This window comes from Carlito syrichta, unplaced genomic scaffold (assembly GCF_000164805.1).
Source record: "Carlito syrichta isolate Samal-C Ts95f unplaced genomic scaffold, Tarsius_syrichta-2.0.1 Scaffold314373, whole genome shotgun sequence".
NCBI lineage: Eukaryota > Metazoa > Chordata > Mammalia > Primates > Tarsiidae > Carlito > Carlito syrichta.
In genome coordinates this window covers 300,057-314,607 of record NW_007258469.1, presented here as the reverse complement: position 1 = coordinate 314,607, position 14,551 = coordinate 300,057, and the positions used below count along the sequence as shown (strand labels likewise).

At 39.1% G+C, this 14,551-nt stretch overlaps 1 protein-coding gene across 1 annotated transcript in view; it reads left to right on the top strand.

The window, feature by feature from the left end:
- Positions 1-5,554, top strand: part of LOC103274096 (lysophospholipid acyltransferase 1) — an 82,825-nt gene extending 77,271 nt beyond the window's left edge. The window contains exons 5-7 of the mRNA XM_021719306.1: positions 1,689-1,744; positions 3,796-3,850; positions 5,359-5,554. Of these exons, the coding sequence (XP_021574981.1) occupies positions 1,689-1,744; positions 3,796-3,850; positions 5,359-5,554 (307 nt within the window). The remainder of the gene's footprint in view (positions 1-1,688; positions 1,745-3,795; positions 3,851-5,358) is intronic.
- Positions 5,555-14,551: the final 8,997 nt, after the last annotated feature.

Genomic DNA, 14,551 nt, shown 5'->3' with positions numbered 1-14,551 from the left:
ATGAATAGAGCTGCAACAAACATACATGTGCAGGTATCTTTTTTGTAGAATGATTTTAGTTCCTCTGGGTATATTCCCAATATGGAATTGCTGGGTCATCTGGAAGATCAATTTCTAGTTCTTTCAGAAATCACCACACTGTCTTCCAAAGAGGTTGCACACTTTAGATTCCCACCAGCAGTGTAGAAGCGTTCCTTTTTCTCCACATCCTCCTCAGCATCTGTTGTTGTTTGTTTTATTAATGATGACCATTCTTACTGGGGTTAGGTGGTATTGCAGTGTGGTTTTGATTTGCATTTCTCTGATGATGAGTGAGGCTGAGCACTTTTTCATGTGTCTGTTGCAACTTTGCCTATCTTTTAAAGAGAAATAAAATTCTAAGTGTTAATGATATCTTGTCTCATCTGTTTTTTTCCTTTTGTTGCATGTGCTTTTGATATTATACTGAAAAAACCAGTGCCTAGTCTAAGATTTACACGTTTTCTTCTGAGTGTTTTATTGTTTTAGCTTTTACATATAGGCCTTTGCTTCATTTTGAATTGATTTTTGTATTCTTTTCATGTGGACATCTCATCCCATTACCACTTGTTAAAAAGACTGTTCTTTCCCTCACTGAATTATCTCAGCCCCCTGATTGATAAAGGAACCACTTATCAGGCAAGTTTTTTGTTTGATGACTTTTTCCAGATTAAGATTGGTGTTATTTTTGGTCAAAGGATAGTTTATTTATAGGCAGCTGCATTACAAATGTATCTTTTACTATGTTTGCATGGAAGAATTCCCTTTCATAGAACAAAGCATGGTAGAGCATATTTGGATGAAGAAACGGTATGTGTGTGTGTGTGTGTGTGTCTCCAAGTGGAACTAGGGCACTAAATTAGGTTTCTCCCTCAACCAGTGCTTCTTACACTTTCATGTGCATTTGAATTTCCTGATGATCCTGTTAAAATGCAGACTCTCATTTTCTAGGTCTGGAATGGAGCCTGAGATTCTGCATTTCTAACAAGCTCCCAGAATTGCGGATGCTGCCTCTTCAAGGGCCATACTCTGAATAATAGCACAAGAAAGACTGTCTAGCATGAGCTTGTTATTCAGAGCTGTTATATCTACTTATTAAAAGTGATTTGGAAGGGAAATGATATAGTTTGGCAGTTTGGTTGTTTGTCTCCTAAAATCTCACGTTGAAATGTGATCCTCAGTGTTGGAGGTGGGCTAGTGGGAGGTGAATGGGTTATGTGGGTGGATCCCTCATGAATGGCTTGGTGCTGTTCTAGTAATTGGTAATTGTGTGTTCTTGCTCTGTTAGTGCATGCGAGTGCTGGTTGTTTAAAAGAGCCTGGCACTTCATTCTCTCTCTCTAGCTTTCTCACTTACCATGTGACACACCTGCTCCCCCTTTGCCTTCTGCCATGATTGTAAGCTTCCTGAGGCCTCATCAAAAGCAGATGCCTCACTGTAAGCCAAATAAACCTCTTTTCTTTACAAATTACCCAGCCTCAGGTATTCCTGTATAGCAACACAAAACAGACTGATATAGAAAATAAACATGACTTATTTTAAATTTTTAAAAAAATTTGTATTTTATTTGATAAACATCAAGATGAAAAACCACCATCTAGAAAAATAGAATAAAGATTTCCTCCCACGGCCTTTTTGCCAGTCTTGATTATTTTCTGTTTTCCTTCTAGGCCTCTGATGATTGTCACTCAGAAGATCACAACCTTGGCATTCCAAGTTCATGATGGTGAGAAAAGTGACCTTCCTTTTGATTCTCAGAGTGAACTTGATTTTCAGAGCTCTTCCTTTTATAATATATACACAGTCCAGAGTTTACACGTGTGCTGGCAGATCTGGGTTTATCTTGTTCAAAATTTCCAGGCCTCTTCAATCATAGCCTTTTACTTTCCCAGCTATTATTCACCACTTCCTTGCTGAATCTGCAGTCGAAATTTGCTGAAGTATTTGTACTGAGAACAGTGGGTTTTCTGTTTATCTTTATAGTATTTTAAATTTAAGTTTATTTGTGACACACTCTGTCATTCATTTTCAAAAGAAAAATGGGATCTTTTTTGCTTTGGCTTAATCTCTAAGAAGCCCATAAGGTAATAAGAGATTAAATAGCACTGGCTGGTTAATCATTTTTTAGTGCTAGGTTTTTTTTTTTTTGTTTGCTTTTTTTTTTTTCCTTAGAAAATTATCTAATGAGATTAGCCTGACCTTAAAAGCTGGGAGAAGGAAGAATCTTCTGCTAGCATAAAATGGAACATTTCTTTTTTCACTCAGGCTCTTCCTAAAAATGACCGGAAAGTGTGATTTATACTATTCAAACTGGGTTCCAGGGAAGGGAGGAAGATTATTTCAGCCGGGTAGATTTCAATATGGGCTTTAGAGATGCCAGGTGCAATTAGTAAAATTATATTCTGTGGATTTGTATTGCTTTGGCAAGCACTTTTTAAGTGTTGACATTTCTTTGTGTGTTGAAAGGTTGAGATTTATCTCTGACAGCTAGTTTTTTTTGTTTTTCCTTAAAGCTTAAAGAACTGATTTAATTTCATTTGACCCAGTGTATTCTTAGTTCTTACTTGGTGATTTAGTCATTCTGTAGAGAACTGAGTAATTTTATACCAAGGATGGAGTCTTTCTAGGGTAACCAACTGTCCTGGTTTGCCCAGGACTGAGGAGGTTTCACAGAATGTAACTTTCCATGCCAGAATCAGAGAATCCTAAGCAAACCAGGGTGAGATGGTCACTCTATTTGTAACTATAACTCCACTTGGTAGTGATTATAGACTAACATTAGCAATATAAACCAAGAGCTAAAATCAGTTTAATTTCTGGCATTGCCAGATATGAATTATTTGATGAGACTCATAGAAAAAAATAAAAATGTTTAAATACTACTTCTCATTTTTTTAAACAGATTTTTTTTTTTGGCCTAAATTTGCCTCTTTAAGCATTCACAATTTGCCATATTTTCTCGAACATTCCTTACATGCAGTAAAATGTTTATTTACTTTTTTCCTTTTATTCTTCTGGGTGGGAGGAAAAAGTGAATTCCAGAAATACTCCTCCTTCTTTTGGGCATGGTTGGTGCCTATAATCAGCCTTAGCTGCATATCCAGTTTTAGAATTGATTTATATTGCTTGTAAGACAACACATAGGTTTCTTTGACGCTGTTAACATGCAAATTTCGTTGGAAGCACAAACATACTTTGTTTGGGAGTTTTTCTACTATGGGTGAATGAGTGTTAAAAAGAAGAAACCTCTGATAATTCCTTTGTGTCTTTCCTGCATTTGGGGTCATATTTCCTCTGATTTGTTGGAAGAGGAAAGTCCCCTATACCTTTTCCCTTTGCATCCTGTACCCAAGCTCCTCTTCACTTGTACCAGGTATCTGTACCCAGCATAATTAGAGAGGTATTTAAACCCAGACAGCTTGCAGAAGGCAAGCTTATCTCTCTAATGTATCCATGAAGACATACATAAAGTGGCAAGGAACTACCATATGTAGCAATGGGGAGGGTTCTCTGGGGTCCATGTCACACTATTTGAATTAAATAGGAATAACCTCTAAATTCTTCCTTCTCCATAAGAACCTCTGGAGACTTTCCTTCTCTCTCATATACTTATAGGTCTCTCTTTTTTTCCAGGATGTTTTTTAAAAATGGAAAAAAGGGACTCTATGATTTGTGAAGCAAAAGTAAATTACCGCTTTCAAATGACTTTGGTAAAACTCTGTTAGAATTAGTTATCTACTTCTTCAAACATCTTATTGCTCATTTTATTTTTCATAGGGTTAGGTCGAAGAGCTGAAGACCTCTCTGCTGCACAACATCGACTTGCTGTAAAGTAAGTTAAATTTAACAATATATTCTTCCACCCTTTACATATCAGCATCTAGAGATTTCCCTCATTTTTAAAATGTCTTCACATTAATTCCATTATATGAATATGATATAGTTTATTTAACAAATCTGCTGTTGATGCACTTCCATTGTTTACCAGACTTTGACTTTTACAATTGGTTAAGTGATGAATAACCTGGTACATTTTTAGATATGTTTGGGCATAGCTGTGGGATAGAGTTCCAGAGGTGGAATTGCTGGGTCAAAGGGTAAATGGATCTGTAATTTTGATAGTTCTGCAAGATTCTCCTTCACTGGAGTTGTTGTCTACTCCAGAATTATTTTTATTGGGCTTGTGTCTTGGAGGTCTTCAAGAAATGGTTAATGACCAATGCATGTCAGTGTGATTAAGTGCCAATGTGAGAAAAGACAGAAGTAGGGCAGGAGAGGTAAGTATGGGCTGAGACACATATAGAAGGAAGACTGCAGGTGGGCTTTGTCAGTGCTGATGTGCAGTAGGAAGGGGGTAGGTGCTGGGGAGGGAGGGGAGCTATCTAAGGTGGGAGGAGAAAAACATTTATCTGAGTGTGGGGTGGCATGTCGAGTGCAGCCTTGGCGGGGTTCCTGCTACAGAGTAACAGACCGCTGGGGTAGGTGAGGAGGGTCCCAAGTGGCAGAGAAGATTGAGTTCTTTGTCCCTTCATTAAGGAATTTGGACTTGGAGGTAGTGGAGCACCACTGGAAGATTCTAGCATACTAATTCTTTGCTAAGCATTATGGAGGTATAAATGCTATAGGGTATAATTATGGTGACTGGTTAGCAATGGCATTTCAGGTGGCAGAGGAGATTGGGTTCTCCATTCCCCACTCTTCTATCCTGCTAGGAGAACAGGCCTCCCCAAACTCCATAAAAGCACTATTCAGAACTGTCCTCTGCAGAGGTCTTCCCCTGCTACTATCCTGTTCTGTTGTTCGGAATCTCAGACCTGGGCCAAAGCAGACAAGAGACTGTTGCAAGCGTAGTTTTGTATAGCCTCTTCAAGTGGAAACAGGTTCCACCCATCATTTGTTTTGTATTTATTTTGGCATGCAGGAGGGAGTTTTCCCATTTCAAAGCATCTCGATCAGCTAACATTAGGTCAGTTTCCCACCCTGCCTTATTGTTTATTACCTTCATTTTGTCTTGTGGGCAGATATGGGGTGATAAGAACTGAACAATTCCCAGCTTCAGAGTTGCTTTTTGCACTAGACCCCACCCTTAGTGTTTGCAGCATTGTGCAGACAGCAGAGGGCACCATAGAGCTCTGCGCCTTCTCTGGGCCACCTGCCTCGTTAACTGTTCCTTTCTGCAAGATTCCTCTTAGGCTGATTTTATACAAACAAAACATGGAAAAGTCATGCCACACATCATATCTACAAAGATAGCACCTTGTGATTTGCTTATTTGCAAATTCTGAAGAAAAAGCAAAGACTGAAGATTTTTCAACTCTTTTTCTTTGTTTCTCTTCACAGAGTGAAACCCTCTTTTTTGGAGTACTTGAGCTACCTTCTCAATTTCATGAGTGTCATAGCTGGCCCTTGTAACAATTTCAAGGACTACATAGCCTTCATTGAGGGGAGACATACACATATGAAGTTGCTGGACATGAACTGGAAGCAAAAAGGTTTCCACAGTTTGCCAGAACCTTCTCCCACTGTAAGTGTTTAGTGTCCAGACAATAGAGTTTGCTGCCTGGGCTGACTCTTACTGGTAGTTATTCTAATTAAGAAGTCAAACAGTTTACCAGAAAGCTTGTCTAATAACCTTTTTTTCTCATTTGTTTAAAATACCAGTATTGTTATTTATTTACAGCAGTTCTGTGTTGGGGAAATGGTGTTTATTTTAGAGAGAAGCTCATTGACTGGAATATTAAAATTTTGTCAGTCTGTTAGTTGATATTTTGTGCATACAACGTGCTCTGGACTGTTGGAGTTAACACATTTGAATACTGTGGGTGTCCTGTCTTTATGAATTGAAATTTAAATACAGTCAAAAGATAATATGTCATAAAAGGAGGTGGGAGCATGAGGTGGGGACCAGAATTAATTTTTATTGGAGAGCCTGCTTATTATAAATGAAATCAGTTTTATACTGGCATGCCAAAGGTTGACCTTGAGAAAGTTTAGGATGACTTTTTAAAATAATATTTTAATTTTAACCCAAATTTTATCAATCTTATATTAGTCAATATTAGGATGACTTATTGAACTTTATAAATATACTCAATTTATTCAGATCTCTAATATCTTATATTTAAGAGAAATTTGTAATTAACTGAAAAATAGTTAAAATTGGAAAAGGAAAGAATAATTTGAGTTAAATATTTGGTGTTAAAGTCTAGGCAAAATTTGAGTTAAGTGTTTAAAATTTACATGATTTATTCATTAGGCATGCACTTTGGGGTAGTTTTGACACAAGTAGATTTTCAGCACTTTATGGCTGGTCAAACATCTCAGCTTTATATTCTTTATTAAAACAATCCAGGAGTGAAGTCACCATGGCTGTGAGATATAAAAGTAACCCTGTGTGTTTCTGGGCATTGTCTGTCATCGTAGTGCTTTTGTGTTTCACATGCTTTTATTCAGCAAATAATGTTATCAGAGAGTCTTAACCTCACTCTCCAAGGAGACGCTTATATTTTTATGCATGGAGAAGGTGAAGTGGCGAGACTGTGTTTTGGTTCAAGACATACTGGTGGAAGGGGCTGCATATGTGAGCTGGTATACCCAACTGGTATAGTTATAATCGTGGCTGAGGGTGGTAAGCACTTAACTGTTCACAGGACCTTGTAAATATTTTTTTGCTTAAGCCCAAGTCACCCCCTGAGAGAAGTGCTATTGCTATGCCCATATTACTAATGAAAGTAGTCTATTTTTATAAAGTTGAACACTGTGGTTCTGTTGACTGTTGAAGGACATTCCCTGGAATGTCAAGGAAACTGGGCAAAATCACTCTGTCCAGAGGAATTTTTAAAGTCAGCACATCTTAACCCCAGAGCAGGCTACATCGAAACCATTCTGGAGGGCTCTCTAAAGCTCTCCATTACCTGCCCATGTCCTGACTCAGAAATTCAATTGCGAGCACAGAATTTTTTGTGCCTGAGCCTCTGTCCTCCTCATTGGTGACACAAGTGCATTTCCAGGACTCTGCTGGCTACAGAGTGGAAGGCAAATGGTTATGTTTTCCTGATGGAAAGTTGCCACCCTATAATGTTGTCCATTTCTCCTATGTTCTGGATAATAAAACTACCAATTTTATTGGTAGAAAGTATTGATAGAGATTTTCTTCCCTCCTAGATACATTCAACCCTCAAGTGTCAGAGGTATATTCTGTGCCTAAATGTGGCACCTAATCCCCATCCTCAGATTTGTGTCATGAGGAAGAATGCCTGCTGCCACTCCTTCTAGGGAATAATGCCAAAGCAGCTTTCAGAACCCTGTGGTTTTTAACATGCCCTTGCTAAAACTGTCTCCCTCATACTTAAGTCTTCTAACTGGTTATGCTAATTTTTCCTTTTATTCAGGGAGCTGTTATATACAAGTTGTGTGTCACCTTGGTGTCTCTTCTGTTGTTTTTGACACTCACGAAGACCTTCCCCATCACCTGCCTTGTTGATGATTGGTTTGTCCATAAAGCAAACTTTCTGACTCGACTCTGCTACTTATATGTTGTCATGCAAGCCTCAAAGCCCAAATATTACTTTGCATGGACATTGGGTAAGTTTGATGGAGTGGCCCTAAATAAATGAGGAAAAAATGATACTCCTTAGACGACTTAGCCAGAACAACTCTTTGGATCACCTAATCAGAAAAAGTTCAATATGTAATAAGTCAGTTGAGCCAGTGTTGGTTTCACTTTCCAACCTAGCACTTCTCTCTTCTACCCTCCATAAACTCCTGGCTATGATAAGGGGAAAAGAAACCAATATCCTGACTGTTGTTTAAACCCAATGTTATTAACAGATGTCAAAACTTGGAAGCTCCTCCTTCCAATCAAACTTGGAAGCAGTGGAAAGCTAAAGAAAAATCCAGAATAATCTCTCTTTCTTGTGATTTTTCTGGGTTTTACGTAATACAAGATGCAGTTTTACTAACACACATGCAAATTTAGATTATACTTTAAGTAACTGTTGGTTAAGCTTTATGTTTTAGAAAGAAGTTGACTTCAAGTGTTTTTTTTTAGAAAGTTCAACTTCCTTTGGTTCTATCGCTCTTTTTTTTTTCCTGTGAGGTAACTTGGTCAATATTAAACTTTTATCTTTTTTCCTCTCAAACAATTTTAGGCTGGAGTTATTTAAAACTTTACTAAAGTGAACAGTTAACCTTTCTACATACTTACCCAAACTGGGCAAGTATGCTGATCAGACATAGCAGATATGTCTATCTCCCACTTGGGACTTTTTCAGAATAGAAGCTCAGCATCTTAGCTGCAGGTGACCTGGGACTCGATGTTGATGTCAGGAAGCAGTGACTTGGCTTATTAAGTCTAATAGGTTACTAAACTCTGTTCCAAGTGTTTAGCCTGTGTCCCATGAATGAGGGATTAACGATAATTGATTAAGTTCCTCTTTTTCTCAGTTCATGCTTCAAGTTTTAAGCTCCAAATTAAAGTTTGCAGGTACAGAGTTACTTTTTAAAATTTTATTGTGGTAATATATATATATCTCATAAAATTTACCATTTTAATCATTTTAAGAGCACAATTAGCAGTATTAAGTTCATTCACATTGTGATGCCGCCATCATCACCACCCATCTCTAGAACTTTTTCATCACCCCAAACAGAAACTCTATACCCATTAAATAATAACTCCTTGTTCTGCCTGCCTTCCTGAACTAAATTATTTTTAAGGGCCTAGATGTTTCGGTACAAGTTCCGTCCAGTGTTGTATTTATATAATATTTGGCCAGAGAGATATAACTTAAAGGTTTTCTAAAATTTTCAATGTGGGACATTTTGTTTCTGGGCACTTTCAATTTGATTCAAAGAGATTTTTTTGAGTACCAGGTTCTGTGCTATGAGAAATTCAAAGGTGAGTAAGCAAGACATCTTCTCTTGCCGAAGGTTGGTTGTTGCACTCTGTGGAAACACAGACATGTACAACCACCAGCTAGTATGCATCCAGCACCATCCCCATGGTAGGAATACAGAGGAAGTGATCAATATGGACTGGTCATTGGGGTCACCTTCAAAAATCTTCTTTTACTTTATTCCTTGTTCTGTAGCTACTTTATTATTTTAAACTGATGATTTCTTTAGTAGCAGGTATTAAGCCTACTATGGTTAGAACCCTACTGTGGAACATCTGGCGTAGTTTTTCTATGTGAAATAATGAATGTTTTAAATTTCTTGTAACCTGAGTGTGTGGGGGGGGCAGAGAAAGGGAGGAGGGGTAACAAGGGAGGGAGGAGGAGGGGGGTAGCAAGAGAGGAAGGGAGAGAGGGTGAGACAGAGAGAGAGAAGAAGACACACACACACACACACACACACACACACACACACACACACACGGACAGAGACAGAGACAGAGACAGAGAGAGAAAATAAATTTCACTCCCTTCTACTGTCATCTCCTTTCTGTCCTAGCCTCCTTTTCCCTTCCCTTCTCCCTTTCCTTCCCCTCTCATCTTTTGAATCCCAAGGCTTAAGGGCTGGCTTCTAGACTACATCAGCTACTGATATAAGGAGGAAAGTCTGAGGCGAGGTGGGCTGTGCCCTTGGGTCGTGGGCAGGGAGGGGTTACAAGGAACAGAAGGTGTCTTCATTCTGCCTTCTCAGGAGTCCCCCGGTCACCTGGGGTCCAGTATGGAAGTAACCCTCTCTGTGGTGAACTTTGTGGATTTAGCTCTTTTTCTTTTCCTCCCTTCCTTCCCTTATCTTTATCTTTTTAGGGTAACTTTAGTAGAAACACTTCATTAATTTGTATGGCCTCAATTTGAAATTTGTTGCAGTTTAGACTGCATGGGCTGGTCTGAAATTAACCTTTGTCTTATTTATGAATATGAAGCAATGAATAGCGTATCGGGGAATATTTAAACTGCTTTATCAAATCATTGTTTTCTGGGGCTCTTTAAAACACCATTTACATATAATTGATGTACTAATTATACATGATTATAAATTTAATCCTTAAAACTGACCTCTGGATGAATCCGCTGAGCTGTACCTTGTTAACCTAGATCTAGTTACTGTTTATATTGAAATCATAAAACTATTTCTTTTGGACTTAGCATACAATCCTGTTCTCTCCCTACTAATTAGTATTAATCAGTGAGATTTAACTTTAGTCCAGGCTATGTTCTGAGGACCACAAAGTCCAACATATGGTGTCCAAATGAATTTATCTGTGATAATAGGTAAGAGCCATACTTAATGCAAGTAAAGCCAAATTTGGACAGTAAACTTAGAGCCTCAAACTGCTCTGAGACAAAAGCAAGGCTTGGATAAATACTGCAGGATCACTAAGCAGATTGAGGATCCTGTTTTCATTTCAGTGTGACGGTTCTGAGAGTCAGTACTTGGGGCTCTTCACCATTTGACTTTCAGAATGGCACTTACTCGCTCAGGTTGTGGAACTGGAGTTCTAGCATTCAGATTCTGGTGGTGTTTACAGCCTGCAAGAACTTCATGTTTACCTAGCATCTTTAGCCCCAGTCCCCTTTATAGCCAAATAGTGGTAAAAATAACAATAATGATAGCAGCTAACATTTCTTAAGCGCTGAGTTGGCACTGAATTGGATCTCACATTGAGCTATGCATTCCACACATACCTATTTGATTTCATTTAATCCTTTCAACAACCCTTTACATAGGCGCCATAATTATATCCATTTTATACTCCAAAGAATAGGTTTCTAGAAGGTAGATAACGCTCCCAAGGCCATGCCTGTAGTATGCTGCCAAGTGGAGACAGGAGTCCCACTTCTCTGCCCCCAGCGCCCATCCTTATCCGCCATCTTGCCACTGTTGTGAGCATTAAATGAGAAATGCCTGTAAAGTATTTTATAGAGTCCTAGAAAGACAGTAAGCACTGAACACACACACACACACACACACACACACACACACACACACACACACACACACACTTGTTATTCTGTTCTTTTAGGTCTGACCAGGTGTGCCAGATACGAGGCTGGAGATGGCAGAAGGAATTTCAAAATTGCTAAGCTGGTCTCAGCTGCGGTCAGTCCAGCTCTGGTTTTAGTCATCAGCACAAACCCACTAGGTCCCTTTCTCCTAGTTTAGTTGATCTCTGTCATTCACAGATTTGTTCCCACGCATTTAAAACCATTGCGTTCTTACAGACATACCCTGGCTTTCTTTTTCTTTTTCACCAAATTCTCGTCAGTCTGCTAGCGAGAATGACTAGAAGGTCTCAGTCTTTTTTTATCCTATCTTCTAAAAGAAACCAGATCATTTTATAGTGAAGCCAAGCATAAGATAAGCAATGTTAAACCATCAACTATGCCAAAAATAAATGAGACAGACGTAGGACAGTTTGTTTTTCTTTAGAGTAATTCTTCAGAAGGCCATCTTGAGTCAGACTTGAATTCTTATAGAAAAGGAAAGATTTCTCTAAGATTTCCAGATCTGAGATTTTGCAGTGCTGTGATTTCATTAGTTTTATTAGTTCATTTTTAAAGAAAATATTCCAGCATAACTTCAAATAAGATAAACAAAAAGAGAAAGTTAGCCTTTTAGTCATCATAATAAAAGTGTGTTGAGTTCATTGGGTCTATATTTGATTACAAACACACTTCGTTAAGGGATTTAGTAGAGATGAATTATTCACTTCAGGGGGATGTTTTCTTATAGTTCAGTGAAATAAAATAAAAATGGAAACAGGAGCTTTTAGATGGACTTTTTGGGTAGGCTGACTTTGGTAATTGTGTCCATGTGTGACCACTCTTGCAGCTGACCCAAGATTCACATCTCTAGCTCTGTTCTTTGTCTTTCTTGGGACCTAATCTTTTCTTCACTGCAGCTTGGCAGCTGATATGCCACTGGCACATCATGCTTAACCTCTCCAGAAGGAGCTCCAATTTCTCTTCCAGAGCAGGTTCTCTTCCTGACGTAGCATCACCTCTCAGTTGATGACTGCCATCTATAGTAACAGCCCTTAGACCTCAACTGGGTGCCCTGTTTCTTCTGGTCTCTACTTCTGAACTCAGATCTATTTTTACCTCCTTTCTTTTCTCCCCCACTCAAGTTGGTCACCAGATTCTCTTGTTTACGTACTCATTTTGATTCTTCATTTCTTTTCTGTTCTCATTTTTGCATTCTATGGTATCTAGTATCGTTTTCTTCTTACATAAGAGGTGTTCACAAAATGCTAGAGAACAAACAAAAATCAAGGTCACCAAACAGTTAAACATATTTTTCTGATTCATGAAGGTACCAGGCCCTTTAAATCTGGGGGTTTCCTTTTCCAAGGAGACTACTATACATCTCTACATCTTGAAGCTAGATAGATATTTACTATCTTGTAAGGCAGCCATGTGATTTTTGTTTTATATCCTAATGTATTGTTTTAAAAACCATAGCTGATGCAGTGAATAATGCAGCTGGCTTTGGGTTCAGTGGAGTGGATAAGAATGGAAATTTCTGTTGGGATCTGCTTTCTAACCTAAACATCTGGAAAATTGAGGTGAGTGTGTCATGCTTTTGAGTCAAATTTCCTTAGTGAAGAAATCAAATGGTTTGCTCTGAGTGTTATATTCCTGAAACCCTTTTTTAAAAAAATTTATTTTATTTTAAAGATGTGGGGTACAACTCAGGATTAGGTATACAAGTGGTCATTGTACAGGTAAAGTTTGGACCTCCCTTTGGTTCCCACTTTGCTTGGTTTGAGACCAGTTACCCTTATTAATGTTGTGTGTCCTCCCCAACCCCGTGGCAGTTTCTGGCTACTGCCAATCCCCTTCTTAATAATGTTATGGTAAATGTTCAGTATCCCTGGAATTCTTAATTGAAATGTCAAAGGAAAAGCCACTCTCAGGGGGAATCTCAGCTCCAGCAGCCTCCTGGATATTTTGCATCTCAGAATTTCTTTTCCTTTTTGTTTTTTAAGATACCTACTTTCTTGACAGTTTTAATGGTCCAAGGAAGAATGACACAAAAGAAGCTGAAAGAGAGCCAGGAAAATATTTTTGTTGTTGTTTTTTTTTTTTTTGAGTTGGAGTCTCACTCTGTCACCCAGACTGGAGTGTGGTGGCTGCTCCCGGCCACCGCATCCTCGACCTGCTGGACTCCAGCAATCCTTCCGCCTCAGCCTTCCGAGTAGCTGGAACTACAGGTGCACGCTACCATGCCTGGCTAATTTTTTGATTTATTGTAGAGATGAGGTCTCACCCAGTTGCCCAGGCGGGTCTTGAACCTGCGGGCTCAGGCAGTCCACTCACCTCAGCCTCCCAAGGCGCGGGATTACAGGCTGAGCCACCGAGCCCAGCTTATTTTTGTTGTTTACATTCCTGTTCTTTTAACTAGCAAGTACAAATGCCATTCTCTTGTTCACTTTCTACCTTGTTCAGTCAAGAATGTCCACTGGAAGATCCTGTATGTAGATTTCAATATTGCAAGTGTTCTCTGTGTTTCCTTAGGAAGTATTTATCATCCATTCGCTTTTAGGAAGAATTGTTATAGTTTACAACTTTTAGGCCACTGGAATAGTGTGTTTTTTCTCTTTCCTTGTCTTTGTTCTTGGACCACAATTCTTGGTCTGTCTTCGTTATCAGAGGTGGTCTTTTTGGGACCACATCATTCAGTGCATTCTTTGTGTTGTTAGCTCTCGGAGTAGACAAGATCACCAAGGCTTGGATCCTTTTCTCTCTGCAAATGAATGGGAGGAACAGCAAGATTCTCAGCATGCAGATGTATTGGCTCTCCAGCCAGATGACTCATGTTGGCTGTTGGTGTTCGTTTTCTACCTGCCACAGGGCAGACAGAGTCCACTGGAGAGCTTGAGCAGAGGGAGGTGTGCATGTAGAGCAAGAAGCCAGGGATATGTGGAAACTACCTACCTTCTTCCCACATTTGATGGAAACTAGGCTGGAAGGAGAATGGAGAAAGCCTCCACCCTATTTTGCTTGAGGCTTTTTACATTTGGATGGCCTCCAGAGGGAAAGTGATCTGCATTTCACCTAACAAAATATGGTTGAATTTATAGGGAGGATTATATTTTCACTTTTTTTTTTTTTTTTTATTATTAAGGCATCAGTACTTTCAAAGGGCAAACAAGAAGGAAGTAGCACTTATTCCTGGTATCTAACTAAACTACATTTTATATTCAACTTAAACTTAACAAGCTATTTGGTTACCCAGAATGAACAAATATATATATATAACTTTTTTTTTTGAGTTGGAGTCTCACTCTGCTGCCCAAGCTGGAGTGCAGTGGCATGCTCACGGCCACCCCCAGCGTCAACCTGCTGGGCTCTGTCCATCCTTCTGCCTCAGCCTTCCAAGTAGCTGGAACAACAGGCATGCTCTACTACACCTGGCTAATATTTTTATTTTTATTTTTATTGTAGAGATGAGGTCTTGCCAAGTTGCCGAGGCTGGTCTCGAATCCGAGGGCTCAGGCCATTCACTTACCTCGGCCTCCCAAAGTGTGGGATTTCAGGCTGAGCCACCGAGCCCGGTCAGAATCAACAAATATTAATTG